Here is a 19,070-nt window from a genome sequence, read left to right on the forward strand (position 1 = left end):
CCCCCGGGCTGGGCGGCGCGGCTGGGGGGCGAGGGGCGGGCGCAGGGTCCTGGGCTGGCCGTGACGGGCCGGCGCCGACGGCGCGGCGCGGCCCCGCAGGATGCCGGGGCTGGTGGTGTTCGGCCGGCGCTGGGCCATCGGCAGCGACGACTTCGTGCTCCCGGGGGCCTTCGAGCTCTTCGTCCGGCTGGTGTGGTGAGGCGGGGACGGGGCCGCCTCCCCTCAGGGGCCGCTCGCGCGCGCGGCCGGGGCCCGCCGGCGGGTGACTGGCGGTGGCGGCGCCCCCTCGCCTGAGGCGCGGTGGGGCCGGGGCGGGCGCGGCGGGGCTGGGGGAGCCCCTGGGCTCCTGCGGCCGAGCGCTCCCGGTGCCTTGGCCGCCGCCGGCACGGAGCCCTCGGCGCCTGGTTGTATCTGTTCGCAGCTCGGCGCTAATGCGGCTTCCTTCCCTCAGGAGTTAATGGGATAATTCCTTTGTCTGGATCAGCCTTTGGAGCTGGGGAGATGAGCAGCAGCGCGCGGGGAGCCTCTTGCTCGGTCTGCGGGCGGCTTTGCTGTGGTGACTGCCGAGTGTTCGTGGGGTCCTTGTGTAACGGCTCCCTTTCTGTTCGCCCCTGTGCTCGGGTGGAAACTGTTCCTCAGGCGATTGCTTTGCAGGATGCACTTTCCCCTTCCAACTGTGACTTTTTATCATCTCACTTTCCTGTAGGTGGATTGGAATTCTTGTGCTTTACGCGGTTCATAAGGGGCAGTTCAACTGTCCTGGGGGAGGATTACTCCACAGCTACTTGCTTGTCCTCCTCATTCTCCTGGCTTCTATAATATGTGCGTTATCTGCTCTTGTATACGTCAGTATGCAAGGTAAATAGTTAATAGTAATATTTTATATTACTGTAGTATGATTGTAATATATACTTTTTTTAATCTGGAGTTGACATTAAAAGAAATGCAAAAAAAATCAAGTGCTTTAATGGTAGTCAAACTTAAGAAACCACCTACCAGCATTAATATATTGGCTTTAATAGTATTATCTCCGTTAGTCAGGAATCTAATATAATAAACGGACACAGTAGCGTAGTGCAGCTAATGGTGATATGTTCATTACCATCAGAGCATCTTGAAAACTTCATCTGCGTTCACCATTAATACGTGACCTCAAACAGAATGCTGCTCAACCTCTCTGACAGGAATTTAGGGGAATTTCTCCAAAATTGATTCCTCATCTGAAGTATCGTTAGCTTTGCCTCGCAAAGGAAGATTTGGTCATGTCATGTGGAAGTTCATCTGCTGCAGTGGGTTGCTTAGAAAAAATACAAATAGGAAAGGGTTCCATGTCAATGTCATAGTGAAACCAGTGCAGTAAGTACTGTTAAATAGAACAGGACCTACAGTTTGAAGTGAATTGAACAGAAGGATGGACCCCAAAGCAACTTCGAGTTATTTGTATAAACGTTTCATTTTGGGTTAAAAAATGCTAGGAAGGCCTTTTGCCCTGGATAGGCGCCTCGTTATCAAAGTAATGCTAGGAGGATGGATTTGAAATATGTGTGTGGTCTCTGGAGTAATAGATGAGACCCCACAATTTCTAATATATTGGTCCTCACAACACACTGTAAATAAAAGAGTATTTAAATCATTTAAGTGGGAAGAGTACGTGAAGAGAAACTATGATAGAGCAGAGATGTGGATGATAATCCTGGCCTTGACTCTATAACCACTGGATTTCCTACAGTTTCCAGAGGAGTGAAAGGAAAATTAGCCAAGTTATGCTATTTGTATCAAAGTTGAGGAGGTGAGAGATATAACTGTAGATAGCAGGGAGAAAAGACCTTTGTTTACTATAGAAATACAGCTATAAGGCCATTATAACTAAGAAATGGAAGGATTCTGAGGGTGAATTACCAAGAAAATTGATGGTGAGGTGTCTTGGACTGTGGTTATAGTGTGTGGGTTTGGGAGCAATGGTTCTTGCACATCCTTTGCACTGTACTGACATTGGCGTTAGTGATGCCAGTGGTGAACCTGACTGGAGAACTCACACACTGTTTTCTGGTGCTGGGAAAGGGAAAAAAGTTGGTTTTAGGAATCACATTCCATCTGGTTACAGCTGTGTAAGCAACCATGCTGCTGCAGTACAGGTTACAACCTGGGAACGGGAATAAGCCAGGGCTTTTTAAAACAGCTTTGTCACTGGATGTGAACCGCAGCTTTACAATTGGAGAATAGTTTCCAAAGTTGTTTTTGTTCTGCAGTGGTTTAAGCCTTTACAAATTATCCTGCCTACACGTGAACACGTGCACTCCACCATCTCATCACCCTGCACTCAACAAACTGGTTTAAGGAGCTGAGCTGATGAAAAATCACTCCCTTTTTTCTTGCCTAAGAGTGCTAAAAGGATTGAAGTTATTACTAAGCTAACAATACAGAAAATAGTCTGAGTATTATTTGTCCTGGTAATGGTCCTATTTTTGTTCTCCTGAATAAAAATGTGAATTAACTTATTATTTAGTGACTCAGTAAACAGAACTTCATTGCAGCCCAGCAAAGTAGCATCTAAAAATGAAATATTCAGCAAACTAAAAGTTAAATAGAATAATAATAAAAGCAGGCACCAAAAGTTATAAGGAGCTGTAGGTGAGCCAACACTCTGGTATGCCGCTCTGGCTTATGCTGAGCACAGCAGTACTGCCTCAGGTTTACTGCAGAACTGTCTCTGACTAGACAGCAATTTTGGGTATTAGTAGAGTAGATTCTAGGAATCATGACTATAAACCCATTGTTGTTTTTCTTTTCTCAGCTTCAGTGATGGCTTTCCATTACTGTGAAAATATTTCATAGTTTCAGTTAAGTTTTCTGCTTTCTGTAAAGCTCAGAAAGCTCGTATATCTGGGTAGGATCTTATGTACTTAAAATGCATTCACAAACAGTTCTTGTTTTAAATTCTCCCGGCAATTTCAGGAACAATTTCTAATCCAGGCCCAAGAAAATCACTTCCCAAGCTACTTTATACTCGCCTACTTCTCTATTTGCCTGAGTTCATCTGGGCTGTCGTAGGAGCTGTATGGGTGTCAGACAGCAGCGTGCAGTGTGAGAAGACTGTGATAAATGTCATCATTGGGACAGTTATTGCAAGGTAAAGGTGCCTCCCGCCTGGAATCTAAGCTTGATACTGTGAGTGAAATGGAAAGTGCTGCTTGTATGGTTTTTGTATGTCTTTATTGAAGGCTTTTCCAGCAGTTGGAGACTTCAGTATTTCTTACAAATTATTGTGGGTTTTCATATAAGGGTTTTCATTGTGAAAAGAGAAGAAATTTTAGATCTAGACAGCTAGAATGAGTTGATATCCTTTCCTAAACAGGCTTGAGCTACTTGCCTTGAGAGAGCACGTTAGAGTGAAGGAAAGGAGGTGAAGATCACAAAGGGTAAGATGGATAGATGGGAAGTTAGAAAACTGGGTAAATGTGAAGAGGTTAGTAACTAGTTCACTTAACTGATAGTGAGAAATGGAGCCTTCACACCTCTGTGTTGCTGTTTCCAAAGCACAGGGCTGTGACTTTTGAGGTTGGTGCCCTGTATGGAGTGGGCTGACAGCCTTGTTCTTGTGCCTAGTGGGCTGAAAGCCCAATAACAAAACATGCACCCTGAACACGGTAACAGATGGTGTTCATACAGTATTTCATACCTAACTTTGTTTTCTGTCTGTCAAGATCTATAGTTGTGTTTTCTTGCATACTTGTCAGAAGTATCTGGGTTTACAGTCTTTTTATCCCACTTCCTTCTGTTTTGCAGCTGGGTTATCATCGTCTTTACCATCATTGGAGTTGTAATTGTCTTTGATCCGCTTGGGGGGAAGAAGACTTTTTACCTCACCAATGGTGTAAATCGGAACCTGGAAAGCAGTCAGTCAGGGCAGTTGCTGTATAATGTGAAGAACACTGCCACCAGGGTCTGGGAAAAAAGAATCAGGTTACTGTGCTGTTGCATTGTGCAAGACGATGACCATCGAGTGGCTTTTACCAGTATCGCAGAGCTTTTCCGCGCCTACTTTTCAGTAAGATAGAAAGCCTTTTTTGTGTTCTCTTTGAACTGACTCTGAATTTGCAGACGTTGCAACACAAGTGCACCTTTGTTCAGCCAGAGGTTCCTGCTACCTTGTGTGTTGAAATCAGGTTTTGAATATGCAGATTTCAAAAATAAGGTGATTCTCACACAAGGTATACAACACTGATTCTTCCCTTCCTTTAACAAAGGTTTCTTTCCCTTCACAAGCATGAAGGGCTGTGAGAAAACAGTATTCTTTCTCCTTAGGTATCTAGTCAGGAGAACAGGGGTGGGTTTCTTTTCCTCAGTATGTGAAGATCCAGGCTTTTTTTCCCACTGATGATAATGATGATGAGTCATACCCATAGCAAAGAATTGCACTGCTGTCTGACTGTTGAAGAAATGAGCCCCACAGTACGTTAAGGCAGTCTTCCCATTCCGAGCACTTCTGAGCATGTGCCAGACCAGAGTTTGCACATGCAGGAAGTTGCTTTTTGGAAACAGAGAACATTTGCCAAATCAGAGTTTACATAGTGCTGATTTAGCTCAAGTTCATGTCACCTACTGCTTGGGTTACTCGTAGTTCAGTGTGGACTTTGAAAACTGTTCATGATATCAAGACTAGTAGTTCTTGTTTATTGAGCAGTACTGGGTGATGTATAGCTACAGCCTCAGTGGTTTATAGGGTAAAGGTAATAAGTCTTTAAGCTGAGAGAGCTGCCCCAGATGGCTGAATAAAACACTTCAGCCTTCTCCTGTGCAAAATCCTTCTTGGTTGTTCTCAGTATAGAGGACTTAGAAAGTTTTTAACACAGTGATGCAGAACAGTGATCAACAATGTCTGGATCATTATTTGCTATATGGCTGAGCAGGTCCTCTGTCAGGTGTTAAGTGTAAAGTTCATATGTGGAATTGTCATTGGTCTTACTGAAGAAAACATTAAATATCTACAGGAGGGATGGGAGGTTAGATGCTGCTGTGACCTGTTTCTCCAATGCACTTGTCTCAGAGTAAAATGTATTTATATAAACTGAAAAAAAAAATTCCATGTGTGTTTTCTTATGAGATAGTTTTGTCGTGTTGAGGTGTGGGATGGTTTTAAGTGCTCTTTCATTTCTTTGTACAGGACACTGATCTGGTGCCAAGTGATATAGCAGCTGGTTTGACTCTGCTCCACCAAGAGCAAGATAAAATGGAAAGTTGCCCAAAAGAGCCTGAAGAAGTCCTCTGTCATTCTCCATCATCTCTTGTGGTAAGAAAGGGTTGTTGCAGCCTCTGGTGCTGTTACTCTGGGAGATGGTGCCAAATCAAATTAAAATGCACTTCTTTGTGCGGTGGTTTTCTGGTTTTGTTTTTTTTTCAACAAAATTAAACACTACTATAAAGATTCACAATTTAAATTATTAATAAATGCAGTGAAAACGTCTTGGTGAGTTTGCAGTCAAAACATTTCTCTGCTTTTGCATAAGTAGAACTTACATACGCATGGGGAATTAAGTGCAAAAAAAGGAACTGTTTAGGACATTTGAGTATTATTGAAGAGCTGGGAGAGAAAAGGAACAGAGAGAAAATTAATACTTAGTACTATTAGCATAGAACTGAAAAGCTAGTCTTTTAGTATTGTGGTCTGTTTAAATTATGTCTGCTGCAAATACCCAGACAAGGTAAGAAGCAAAAATAGCATCTTTTAAATGCTTGCAGATCATGGATTACAGTTTGCTAATTGGTTTTTGCTAGTCTTCTGTGGTAAAATGCCTTATAAATTGTTTTACCTTCTTTTGGTCTGTGCTTCATAGATGTATGTAATTCTACTTCAACTGATGCATTTCTGTCAATATCCTTTTGAATCCAGCCAGTATGACAGGGTCATGCTTTAAAAGCCTTTACCAGAGGGATCTGCTAGAGTGTTTAGTCCTTGCTTTGACATTCTTAAGTAATGTATTTGGAGTGAATGTTGTTTTCAGTGCTGAGCTTATCAGTGTGTAAGTATTGGAAGAAACTGATTTAATGAGAGCTTTTCAAGATACTTGAGCTGTGTAGCTATACAAATAAACACAGACTTTTCCTGGAATGAGTGGCTATTTTTAGTTCCTCTTAGACTTTGAGGTTTTCCTTTCAGATAGTGCATATTTCATTATGCCTTGATTTTTACTAGTCTGTGTTCAGGTTTTATTCTGGGGCAGCCTAACACACCTATTTTCTTCTCTCTCTCCTTCGTTTTCTTTCCCCGTGTCCTTTCAGACAGATGATTTGGATATTGAACTGGAGAATGCTGCTCACTATATGCTGTTTGCTGCAGCTGCTTATGGCTGGCCCTACTACATATACACCAACCCATTTACTGCACTCTGTAAGCTCAATGGTGACTGGTAGGTTTGATCAGGAGCTTAAAAACACATAGCTTCCTTTTATTTAACTAGCATCAGCAGAAATAAAGTAGTTTCAATAGCAATATTTTTGTTGCATTAAATTGTATCACTCTTGGAGTACATGGGCTTGACTATGAAGAGTTATTTTGAACAAACTCAGTAGAAGCAAAATTCCAACCTCTTTCCACCCTCAGAAACAGATTAGCTGTTTTTCTTTAAAAAAAATGCGATTGAGATAACTAAAATTATTTAGCAGAATGACAAAGGAAGAATTGGAGTTAAACCAAACATTTTAAAATGAGGCTTTTTAGATTTGCCTTCTGGGCACATATGTATGTATAGAAATAAAAGTATATCAGCAGTTTTCCCTGTCTTAAAGGAATTAGCAAGAGTTACCTGTCTCTCCAGCTTCTATTTTACTCCCTTTGCCTCCTTAACACAAAAAACTGTTAATAGTCAGTGCTGAAGTACACATAATGCCATGTAGGATTACTGTGTATTTAAGTGAGCACTGACATTTTTGACTGTAGCCATGATTTTCTTAATTAGTAACATGAAATACTGATGTAACCTACTGAAATATAAATTACTTGGAAAAAAAATATCACATGATAAAATGGATAAAACATGAGATAAGCCCGCTCTGCAGAATTTGTTTCGAATTTCCTTTTTTGCTTGTTTGTATTTTCTGTCATTGGCCTGTAGTTGTAAGAATTCTTTTCTTACTGCATTGTTTGCTCTGCTGATAGTCCTGTAGCAATGGTGTATTTGCCAGTCCTTGAACTGAAAATGCATGGCATGCTGCTCCAGCAAAACAACCAGGGGTGTGGTTAGAGGTAATACCTTGTACTAGAGTATTGGTACTATTGCAAAAAAAAAAAGCTTTTGATTCCTGGCAGAAGTCCTTAATCCTTCTGCAAATGTAACTGAGTTTGATTCCTTGAAAGGAAACCTAAAAAACTGCAACATGAAGGTTTTTTTCTCTCCTGTGTTTGTTAGTTGCGGAAATAGACCAACAGATCCTGATATAACTGGCAGTGATCGTCATAACTTTCACTTTGGATCCATCCTAAAAATAACAGGACTGCAGTACAGAGACTTCATTCATATCAGTTTTCATAACAAGGTAAACAATCTGGACAGGCATTCAGAAAAAAAACTTAGCGATTGATTCAGTGAAAGCAAGGGGTGAAGCTTCTAGTTTGCTTTCAGCATTTATAAAGTGCAAGATGCAAAGCCAAGTGAAAACTGGCCCTGAAACAGTCAGTTCTGATTTCTGATTTTTTTTTTTGGTAAAGGAACAGCCACAAAACCATTGACATAAATCTGTCTCAGTATTGCAAAAAAGGCACTTGTAATGACTTGATAAGGAAATAATTCACCTTCTTTCCATAATGTAATAAAGAGCTCAATAAGAGAGCTTTCAGAAGGTGAGAACAAATGCTTGCTCTTATAAAAAGTTGGTGGCTTTACTGATTACATTTTTCCTCTCCAGATCTATGAGATTCCATTTTTTGTTGCTTTGGATCACAAAAAAGAAGCTATTGTGGTTGCAGTGAGAGGAACCTTGTCTTTTGAGGTATCATCCATCTGATATAAATAATAAGCTTTACAGAAATGAGTGAACTCCTGGAATCTAGAGGAAATTGTGTTATGCTGGCGCATGTTAAAAATACCTCACTCGCAGGGATGAGTTTTCCAGGCTTAAGTTGTAAGCCCTCGTGTCCTTGGATGGGTAATATTCCCTGTGCCACTGGAAGAGGGTATGGAAGGCAGGTGGTGGTAATTCCTTTTCGCTGTGAGTGGAGGTGTGTTGGTAATGTGTGTGTTTGCAGCTTGGAAATAATAGCTGAGATCAGAATTGTGATTGCTCTGTGTTTGCCTGGGGGTGGTGGTTTATGGTGGGTTGTGTTTTGTTGCTTACACAGTTGGAAGTCAGCTCCTTGATGTCCCCGAGTAGCAGAGGTGAGCCATGAAGCTCTGCAGAGAGGTCTGACAAAAGCTGTCTTGTTTGCAGGACATTCTCACTGATCTGTCAGCAGATTGTGAAGACTTGACACTGGAGGATGTCCTGGAGAATGGTTTTGTGCATAAGGTGTGTGGGTTTGCAGCTGTTGATAGATCATCTCAGCAGTAAGAAAACTATAAACACCTTTACAGAGTTTATATATAAACCCTATATAGGGTATATAGTTTATAAAGGGATCCCGTAGTTAAACAGAAGAGTATTCTCCTTGTGAGACAGATTGCACAAATTATTTCAGTGGCTTGGTTGTTGCATCAAATACTGCCTCTGGAACCACAGGGCAGAATTTGTAATCCTCTTGTCAAGACTTCATGTCCTTATTAAATATTCCAAAAACTTTTTAACCATTACGTACCAGATCACTTGGTTATAACTAGATCTCTGTCAGGAGCATGTTGAAAGAGAAGACCAGCTTTGCAAAAAGGGGGTTGTTCTGTGATGGTGTTGAATTTGAAGTATATATGTGTCACGCTTCAGATTAGATATACCCTTCTAACTTTAAGTGCTGTTTTGTAGGGAATAACTCAAGCTGCAAATTACATCTATCGAAAGCTAATAAATGATGGAATTTTAAACCAGGCTTTCACAATTGCTCCAGTAAGTTACCTTCCAAATAATGTTGTTTGCCAGAAAAATTACACAAAGCTTTTTCTGTGTCCATGTCTCAGTCTTCTCTTTCTGTGTATAGGAATACAAGCTTGTGATAGTTGGTCACAGTTTGGGAGGTGGAACAGCTTCTATATTGGCGATCATGCTCAGGAACTCTTTCCCAACATTAAGATGTTACGCCTTTTCTCCTCCAGGAGGACTGTTAAGGTAAGAGAGCTGTTACTTGGTTCTGTGTCTCAGGTGCAAAAATTGTCAAGGTAGTTGGCAAATACGTTAGATGGTAACTCTGGGCTTGGCGGTATAAGAGTTCGTTTATACATTCTCCACTGGAATTAGATTTGGTCCTTTAGTTACAGCCAAGTTCTTGGGGGAATGTTACAGAATGAAATATATCTAGGGAATTCTGTCAGATAGTATAATTAGAGTTTAAATGTTTCAGAAATAGAATGCTCACCTGACTAGTCTACCTTGGCCTGTTTAACGTGCACAAACCCATACAGTCAGTGTTGAAGTTACTCTGTAGCAGGTAGGTCTGAAAGCCTGCAGAAGAACTGACTGCAAGTGCTGCAGCTGCTGCCATGTACTTGGATTTTTATTGAACGTGATGATCATCATAAGACTGAAGTGTGCATATCTCTTTAGTGTATCTAAAGTGCCTTTTTTTTTTTTTTTTAAAGCAAATCACTTGCAGATTATACTAAGTGCTTCATTGTTTCAGTCATTGTTGGAAAGGACCTTGTTGCAAGGTGAGATGGAAATATTTTGGAAATGATTGTCCTTCTGGGGATGTGTTAGATTGCAGAGAATAGGAGGCTTTGCTTTACTTTGTTCTGTGTGTGTTTAAACAGGTTAAGTATGCCCAACATGGAGGATTTAAAGAGGAGAATAGTGAGAATTGTGGCAAACTGCAGCAGACCCAAGGTAACTAGATGCAATTCCTGGTTAAAAGTCAGTGGAATTGTTACCTGAGTTAAGCCCCAACTTTAACAAAGTGACAATTGGTGTGTGTATTTTTGATCTTAGTGATTGGAGTTAAAATTGTGTTTTGGAACAAAAGCATGTGTTTTTAATTTGGCAACATTTGTGTTAGTCTCTTATCCTGTCAAGCTGTCTTGTTGGAAATTAAGATTCAACAAGACCTGGAAGATAACTGTGCACAACATTCAAGACCTGAAATTATCTGTTTGCTATTTTGCTGATAAAGGAAGCTATTAAAATACAAAAGTGGGGAGGCAGAAACAACAAAACAGCCAAAATTGTGAAATATCGGTAAGATTACTTTAATAACCATTTAGTACCAGTAAGTAAACAAATTGGCAGTTTCACTTAAATTTTACCTTGAGAATTCATTTGGAAAACAAGTATTTCTCTTGTTATGCTGTTAATTGCTTATCTCTTTTATACCATTAGTGAGAAACACTTCAGAAAGTGCTGGAACAGTGTGGTGTCAGGCAGGGTGATACTAGTGGTAGAGAGGAGTGGCTTAAACATTCAAAACTGCCATTTCTGAACATCTAAAGTTGAATCTGCCGTACCCACAAGATTTCCATGTAGTCCCAGGATAAGGAGTCACATAGAGGGCCTGGGTGACGTCATAAATGCAGAATAAGATAACAGACAGTTAGAAGTTACAGGTGCAAGAAAACTTACCTTCAGAGCAGAATCCACAGAGTAATTCAACTGGTAAAGATTGTGATGTTTTTCGTAGTGTTACTAGTGGCTTGGGTTAGGTATTGGTGAAGTAGACATTACTGTGGGGAAAACTCAGTAGGGATTTTATCAAAGAAGTTAGGGGAGTGCGTGCATACAGTCATTTTTAATCTTATAATAGTAGTTTCAGGTGGTGTGTGTGCAAGCGCATAGCTAAAGTTACTTGAAGAGATGCCAAACCTCAGTTTGATTGTGTTTCTTTCTGGATTCAGTACCAGATTTTGCTGCATGGATGTTGGTACGAAGTATTTGGAGGAGATCCAGATAACTTCCCAACTGAGCTGGATGGCAGAAGCCAAGATGCCCTCACCCAGCCGCTTCTAGCTGAGGAGAGTTTAATGGTTCATCGGTCACCTTCATACAACACCCTTGAGGATGAATCGCATTTAAATTCACCCCCTCAATATCCTCGTCTGTATCTTCCTGGAAAGATTATCCATATTGTAGAAGAATCCAGCTCAAGGAGGTAAGTAGAATAACAAACACCACTGGCCTGGTTTCCTGAAGTCGGCTTAAAAGCCGCTTCTCACTTGCAAAGTATGTGGTGTTTCCAGCTCTGTGTCTCAGCTGCGTCTCCAATACCCGTCTTTGGTTATTACGCATTAGCCAGCCTTTCAGTTTTTATTCTGTGTCTCCCTGCTGCTTTCTGTTTCACTTCAAGCCCTGTTCCTCTGTGCCTGTGTGCCTTTTTCTGCCCGCTCAGGTGATGATTTTAAATAGCAAGACTGTTCAGTCTGGCTTTGGCATGCTGCAGCTCCTACATGAGGCAGCAGGTCTTGCACTCTCACGTCCTGGTAGCAGTCTTTGAGCAGCAGCATTCGATAGCTGCTTTCACTGTTAAGGTGCAGCGTATTTGGCGTAGTTCTGCCTGCAGGCACATTTAATTGCAGCATTTCCAGCTGTTTGCTGCGGGTCAGAGGTGTAGCTCCTTGGGAGCCCGCCTCATCCTGTGAGAACATTCTGGTTCCTGAGCAAGGTCAGAAGTCTTCAGGTTCTCTGTTCCAGGCTTGGCATCAAGCACCAGTTCTGACAATCTCAGCCATTGTTTTTTTGTGGTGTGGTTTGGTTTTTTTAGGTTGTGCTCTTCAGATACTAAATATACGGCAAGATGGTCAAATGAAACTGTCTTCAGCAGCATTTTAATAAGTCCCAAGATGATAACAGACCACATGCCAGATGTTGTGCTCAAAGCGCTGAACAGTTTGACTCAGGAACATGGATCGTGCATTTCTTGTCAGGCACGAGAATGTAACACCGATGTGGTATAACCCAAGCTCGAAGATGAGGTGTGGGGGTTTTTTATTGCAGGTTTCAAGTATTCAGGACACGTTCCACTTCCATTCCTAAGTGGATTTCAGTACTTTTCTCACATTGCATAAAATAAACAAGGGTGGTGATGCCCTTGCCTCTGCAGCAACCTCGAGTGACATTGTGCTGGTTAAAGCACAGATTCTCCATTTATGCTGAAAGTTGAGCTTTTACAGAACGGAGCAGTGTGACAGGCTCCAGCCACGCCTGCGTACACTGGCGCACGGGCTGCGGCCTCGACGGAATACTTGCCCAGCGCAGGTGCATGCGTGAGGACAGCTTGGCCTGTGTGTTAGAGCAGAGCTCTGTCCGACCTGGCATTTTAAGCGCTGGTTCTGCTTTGAATTCACTTCACACCGTTGTCTCTGCACCCCGTGACCCACCTTTGCAAAGCCTGGCAGGTGCTGCGGGACAGGAGTGCTGTGACCACACTGCTGCAGCACGTGAGGTGGCACCCGTGCAGTGGCTGGAGGTGGGTAAGTGAGCGAGCTGGTGGCAGCGGGCAGGCCACCCATGCTGGTTTTTAATCAGGCAGTTCTGATTGATTGCACTGTTTTTCTTACAGATAGGGGCGTGGCAGGGATGGTGTTGTGAAATGCTGCTCGGATATACATGTGCAATATTCTTTAATCTACCCGTCTTTTGTATTTGTTGATCCACATGATTATTTTTATTGATTTCAAACTAATCTCGTAACTACTTATGAGAAGGAAAAAAAAATTGTATTGTTCATATATATTAGTCACTAGCTCTAGCTCCAACTGTTGAGAGCGCCTACCTAATTCTGCCAAAAATGTACAACCAGTTGTACGGATTTTAAAAATGAATTTCTCATTTCTAGTGTACAACTATCTTAACTCTTTTTGTTTTAAGGCTCAGCAGCATTTCTTATTAATATGATGTGATGTGAGTGGGTGTTCTTGCTGTGATACTTAATGCGGAGACAAAATAAAATGCACTCTAAAAATTTGTCTTCTTACATTCAGGTATGCTGCTTACTATTTTATAGCTGTTCAGAGCTAGATGCAGTGCAGCAAGGTAAGTCCACACCAGCAGCAAAGGGCCTGGCAGCACCCCAGGCAGGCCCCAGTGGTGCTGCGGTGTCCCCTGCCACTGCCTGTGGAGCAGGACCAGCCTCTAGGGAGAGGAGAGAGCAGCAGGACTGCCTGCTACTGCCCTGGAGACAGGGCAGCTAACAAACACAGCATGGTTATCAGATTTAAACGGCTAAAATCTGAGGCATTTAAGCACAAGCTGTACTGCACCAGTGCCATCATTTTACAAACCATTAAAGTAACAGTTTTAGAAGAAAAGCACTTTTGTTTGCATACAATAGTGAAACAGGTGGGGGTTTTCTCCCCTGGCTCTCAGCAGCAGCTAGTAACAACTCAAACAGTGCAGGGCCTCTGAAAAAATGTGGCTGCGTACTGTATTTAATTCTTGTGCACAAGCAGGAGCTTGTGGTTAAGCACACACGGCCCTGAGGAGACAAGCACACCACACTGCTGCTGGCTCCGGGAGAACATGCACTCATAGCAGTACAGGAATGAGAATGCTTGCTCAGAAACTCAGACATCACCACACATGTGATTCAAGGATTTATTAAGTCATACATGCAAAACATACTGCTAATTGCATTAGCAAAAGATCAATGTAAAAATGTCACAATTTCGCAACTTTTAAATTTTGCTTTAGTGGTTGAAGGGTGTAGTTCAACATCATATTCCTGCCAGTTTAGAATGTACAGAACATTAGCACTAATTTACAGAACCTCACAGACCCAAGTTACCATTATTCAATCTATGCTGCACACGGACATGTAGTGACATAAAGAACACTCATCTGCATTAGTCATGTTACAGTGGTGGGGATGTCTTGCAAATAATATTTGAGAAGATTCATGGTTTGTAGAGGTTTAAAATATAAAAATTACTAAAATGTGTAAAGCTGCTTCACATGATTTTTACACCTAGTTAATAAGACTAAAAGCACCTCAGAAAGCATATAACTTACTGGGTCAGAAGTAACAGGAAAATGAGGATATGCTTGAATGTTCTACTCTACACAAAAAAAAAAAAAGCAAATTTCTATCACCAGAAAGGTTTTAAAATACAAGTTATATTGCTCAGTAAGAAGAGATTCTACAAGAAAAGCATTTACCACACAACAGTTGTGGGAGTGGCTGGTTCAGAGTTGTACATAAATGAATGCCCTCCTTGAAATTCAAAGGAATTTACCTATGGACACCAACCTCTTCCACTACTCCACCTCTGGGAAAACAGTCACCAACTTCAACCTGCACTAAAAAAATCAACTAATTCCATGTAACTACCCTGGCAGTGTAGTGTAAGTCATCTGTACAGTGTGGAAATACTGTCTGGCACTAGCATCGGCTCCAACCCACTATTTCATTAATCCACCACAATACAATGCTGTCAAAAGGACTAGATACACTTCAGTAAGAATAGTTATTTATTTATTTTTAAAATCACAGCAGCAAGAACTAGATTGCAACCAAGCCCTTACCAACGATAAAGCATTTTACACTGTGACTCGAGAGTGTCAGTCATTGTCAGAGATCCAGGTTTGATACACAACACTAGGCAATGACTAGGTTGAGAAAACATTTAATAAGAAAACACATTAGAGTGCAGTGTTTTGCTAATTACCCGGTACTGTTACTTACTGTGAAAAACTAGAAAGTGTTTTTGCATTTCCTACCAGAAATTAGAGTCATCTTCAAGAAGAATCTTTAAAAAAGTTTAGTGCTTAGTGTTTGTAGCACAACAATGCAACTTAGTTCAGCAGATAGTTTGGCAACACTTAATTGAGCAAGAACAGGATTTTAAAAATAAGGCTTTACATAGGTTTGACTTTTCCAGAGTTTGCTTTTAAAAGAATGCAAGGTGACTTCCACACTTTTAAACAAATGAAACTGAAATTGTTGATTGGTTCTAGAATTTATGGAAGAGAACTAATTTATAACAGAAAAACTTGGCATTGAGTGTGAATGCTCCATTGTTCCGAGCAAAGCACAGGGTTTGGAGTGGGGTGGGGGAGGGTAACGTTTACAGCAGCAGACATTTTCTCTTCCTCTTCTTTACAGGAGGGGGGCACAGAACTGCTCGGATAGCTTCATCAAACACTGTCTTGAGGCCTCGCTGCGTAAGTGCTGAGCATTCCAGGTATTTCACTGCACCTGTGGAAAGCAAAAGGCAGTTTACAAAGCAGTTTTCCAGTTAGAGCAGTACCACTTTAGCTAACTCCGCAACAAAAGCCAGGCCTTTATTTTAATTAAGGGTACAGCATCTTCCACAAGCAAAATTTGGATTAAGTCAACAATAACACGCCATCACCATCATACCGATCTCTTTTGCCATGGCAAGGCCCTGTGGGTAGGTGATAGGAGTCAGCTTCTTCTCCTTCAGTTTTTCAATAGTGTCCTTATCATCCCGGAGATCGAGTTTGGTACCCACTAAGATGATGGGGGTGTTGGGACAATGGTGCCGCACCTCAGGATACCACTGCAAAAAAACAGAGGGGGGGGGGGGGGGCAGGTTTCCGTGAAGGCTCTGGACAGAAAGGCTCAGCGTCCTTCATGGTAGTCAAAGAGTAAAGGGAATGTAAGACCTCGTAAGGCAGTAGTAGGAAAGAACATACAACTGCAGCGAGTTTTAGTGAAGCCAACAGGTATTTTGACTGTGAAAATCCACCCTATTAAGGGCTGTATTTTCTCCACACATCACAGAACCCCCCACCCTGCACTTCCCTAGCCCTTGGAGACTACTCCTAATTGTGAAGTCTCCACCGTGCCGTACAGATGAGTTGTCTAAGGACATGAAAGACTGCAACAGCAGCAGCATATGTGGTAGAATGCTGGCTGATGCAAGAAACAAGTGTATCAACCTGATTCTTAGATGCGTTTGCTTTTTAATATTTTTTTTTAAAGTGCATTGAAAGGAAAGGTGCTGGTTGCAATTTTAGCACCTTGTTGGCTGAACACTCTTGAATTACTGTTATCCCATCAATGCATCAAGGATTCATCAATCCAATTCATACTTGGGAGTGTTTCACATGCCCTGAACTTCCACAGCTTATCAGTTAGGTAAATAGATTTCTGTCTTTTCAAACTGAATTTCACATTGCCTGCCAAAAAAAGAATTTTTTTAAAACCACCTAATATTTTCCAGCCACTGTTGTAAAGCAAACAGTATGTCGAATGCTTATAGAAATAACACGATAGCAGCTCGTACTTACCTTAGCACGGACATTTTCAAAGGAAGCGGGACTCACAAGGGAAAAGCAGATTAAGAAGACATCCTACAAAACAAGGTGGTAGAAGTCAGCCCAGCAGAGCAACCCTTACAAAAACGGCATGAAAAGGCCAATAACCCCAGCACCTGTATCACACTTGCCACAGGCAAGGTCAGCGATACAGCTGCACACGACAGAGGGGCTTTCCCAGTGGGAAATCCATTCCCAGGCAGCTACAAGCAGACACAAAAGGGGGGACGACGCCAACAGACAGATCATAGTCAAGTTCATAACCAGCTATTGCAGTGGCCAGCCACTAAGATGCTTACACTGTTGCATTCCAGAAACTTTTTTCCCCCTAAGTGTCACTTCTTCTCCCTCACCAACATTCAGAAAAAAAACCCCACAAAATACTTCAGATCCCTGACAAAACACAGGGAGCAATGAGGAGCCACCAGACTGGCTCCTAACCCAGGGCTGGATGCTCTCTGCAGACCCTAGAGTGATTTAAGCCTTTACGTGTAACTCATCAGCACAGGATGTTGCAAACATGTTAACCACTGGCACTGATTTTTAAAAATATGAATAGACTATTAACGTACTACTCTAGTCTTGACTTGCAGAGGCAAAGTATACAGTATAGAATTAAAAAAAAAAAACCAAACTATGATAATGTCTACAATTATTACTTCCATGCCCAAATCGGAATAATCTTGTAGAACTGTCACTTCTTCTGAATATCAGTAGAAAGAGATTTCAGAATTTCTCTATAACTAGATTAGGAGTGAGAAGGGTATTAAAAACCTCAAAGCTCCCTCCTTCCCCTTCTAAATAATGAGAAAGAAGAGAGAAAAGCGGGCATTTTTAGGGATCTTGCACATCTCCCTTTTCAACTGAAGGCAAAAGATCCTTAAGAGTAAATGTAGCTTAGAGCACATGTTTACACTAACTGCTGTACAGTGTACACTTCAACCTGCACTCTACAAGCACACAGAATAACTACAAAATTAATTGCCTAAGCTGATGAAGACTTATCGTCTTACCGTATGACCCTGAGCTCAATAAGCATCTCTCGAACAAGCCCAGCTTCCCCCCACGTACCTCTGCATCCGTACTTATGCCGGTACCAAATGTGTTAAAGAATCAGATGTTTCAGAATGTTAGTTGATTGTGCTGCATTTCAAGGCATTTTGTTAGGTCAGCATCTGACATCTGCACTGCTAAGCACTTGCAACCCAGTTGTTCATGCATCACCCCAACAAGTTTCCGTAGCAGCGTCCCAGAAGAAGAAAGAAACAACATCAAATAAGGTGATACTATGGCCACTACTTCTGTTTTCCAATTCTGCAGGTTTGTGGTGACTGAAGGTCGGTCTGCGCATTATGCAGACTCTCTCCTTCACTGGCTCCAGAGATCAAAAAATCCAGTGTAACCACGTGGAATTATTCGTAGATTTCAGGTGTCTTTCACACTACCAATCTTCATAAATAGGAGGAAAAGGTATTTATTTGTAAGAAATGGTTTAGTCTTGACAACTCACAAGGAGATTTGGTAACAGAGTTCTCAGACTTGCAACTCGATAGTTCCAAGAAAAGTAGTTGTTTAAAAAATAGGGGCCAATTTATCACTATCATAGGCAAGACAAGATGACAGAACTTGGAACTGAAGTTTATTTAAAGTTTTACATACGGCAATGGGTTGATCTGTCAGACTGGAAGATATATTCTTACCATTGGTTCCTCCAACCTAATAACAGTAGGAGATAAAGTTACTCCTAAAATGGATTTAAGGGAAAAGGTTCTCAGGCAGCAATTTGTGCTCACAAGTACTCGCAATGTGGCTTTTCTTCTTAAGAGAGACGCTGCCCTGTTACTCGGCACAACCAACCACCTGCACCCAGACCAGACCACCAGGCTTCCCCAGAAACCCGTCGATGCCTGCCTGCACTGGCAGAGGGAACTTGCAAGAGCAAACCTCCAGGGGAAGCATCCTCCTAACTGAATTTTCTTTTTGCTTTGGTCTCCTGAACAAACACAGTTAACCACCCTTTCTCCCAACTGCTTCCTTCCCCAAATACTTTGAGACACTGGTAGATTTCAAATACATTCAGGAGAAGGTATTAAATTCCTGTATATTTTAAGGAGGGGGAAGAAAGATACAAATTAACTCCTCCACTAAGGCAAAGTCCTTCCTGTGAAGTTACCAGCTGCTGAACTGCTGGGTGACCAACAGAGGTACACCTACTGGCCAAGTCACCAGCAACACCTGCTTTCACCCTGCCCAGAAGGTCCTTCAAGTGCACAAGAAACCGAGGGCCCCAAGAACATGTGAGGGGCGAGTTTCAAACAGCACAGTGAAGGAAGAGGGAGGCCGAACGCAGATCCTAAAACCTTGGGCTTCATCATCAGCTCCACCCTCCTCCTCTATGCTTTGTTCGTTTCATGGGGTTTTTGTCCTGTAAGTGATGATGGGTCTTGCATGTTGCGCAATCTAGAATCTGAAGACTGCTCCATTAGAAGTTAAAGACTTACCACCCTGTTTCATCCTCTGCTGTATAAAACAATCCAAATAACTGGAAATACTTCAAACCTTAACAGTTACACATGCTTGTACAGAAGCAATTTTTTTCCCCAAAAATATGCTTAGATTGACATAGAATTCTTTTGGAGTCTATCAGAAAGCCACAGTTATTTTAGCAGGCTTAAGACACGCACATGCATATCTTTTTATACCCTGAGACACTTTTTAAAAAATAT

The 19,070-nt window shown here is 41.8% G+C and overlaps 2 protein-coding genes across 4 annotated transcripts in view; one reads left to right on the plus strand and one right to left on the minus strand.

The window, feature by feature from the left end:
- DAGLB (diacylglycerol lipase beta) lies at positions 1–14,144 on the plus strand. 2 transcript variants are annotated; one of them, XM_056334765.1, is made up of 15 exons: positions 1–195; positions 707–858; positions 2,956–3,130; positions 3,787–4,048; positions 5,165–5,290; positions 6,280–6,407; positions 7,407–7,533; positions 7,903–7,986; positions 8,425–8,502; positions 8,950–9,030; positions 9,122–9,249; positions 9,720–9,788; positions 9,891–9,963; positions 10,965–11,218; positions 11,828–14,144. In XM_056334765.1, exons 1-15 carry the CDS (start codon positions 101–103, stop codon positions 12,018–12,020), a joined length of 2,025 nt encoding a protein of 674 aa, XP_056190740.1. In that variant the 5' UTR covers positions 1–100; the 3' UTR covers positions 12,021–14,144. The 2 variants fall into 2 exon arrangements, with proteins under 2 accessions (XP_056190740.1, XP_056190741.1); XM_056334766.1 differs by having other exon boundaries at positions 86–195; positions 452–858.
- Positions 13,646–19,070, minus strand: part of RAC1 (Rac family small GTPase 1) — a 15,227-nt gene continuing 9,802 nt past the window's right edge. Inside the window, exons 4-7 of one of the 2 annotated variants that reach the window (XM_056334767.1) lie at positions 18,004–18,060; positions 16,318–16,380; positions 15,425–15,584; positions 13,646–15,259 (exon numbers count right to left, since the gene is read on the minus strand). In XM_056334767.1, coding sequence (XP_056190742.1) covers positions 15,129–15,259; positions 15,425–15,584; positions 16,318–16,380; positions 18,004–18,060 — 411 coding nt within the window. In that variant the 3' untranslated portion in view covers positions 13,646–15,128. The remainder of the gene's footprint in view (positions 15,260–15,424; positions 15,585–16,317; positions 16,381–18,003; positions 18,061–19,070) is intronic. The other variant, XM_056334768.1, reaches the window with a different exon arrangement.

Source organism: Falco biarmicus, chromosome 4 (assembly GCF_023638135.1).
Source record: "Falco biarmicus isolate bFalBia1 chromosome 4, bFalBia1.pri, whole genome shotgun sequence".
In the NCBI taxonomy this organism is placed as follows: Eukaryota; Metazoa; Chordata; class Aves; order Falconiformes; family Falconidae; genus Falco; species Falco biarmicus.

Excerpts from the sequence above, each read along its gene's own strand:
- DAGLB (XM_056334765.1), top strand. The coding sequence starts at position 101 with ATGCCGGGGCTGGTGGTGTTCGGCCGGCGCTGGGCCATCGGCAGCGAC. Across the intron at positions 3,131-3,786 it reads ATTGGGACAGTTATTGCAAG|CTGGGTTATCATCGTCTTTA; the intron begins GTAAAGGTGCCT and ends TCTGTTTTGCAG. Across the intron at positions 6,408-7,406 it reads TGTAAGCTCAATGGTGACTG|TTGCGGAAATAGACCAACAG; the intron begins GTAGGTTTGATC and ends TGTGTTTGTTAG.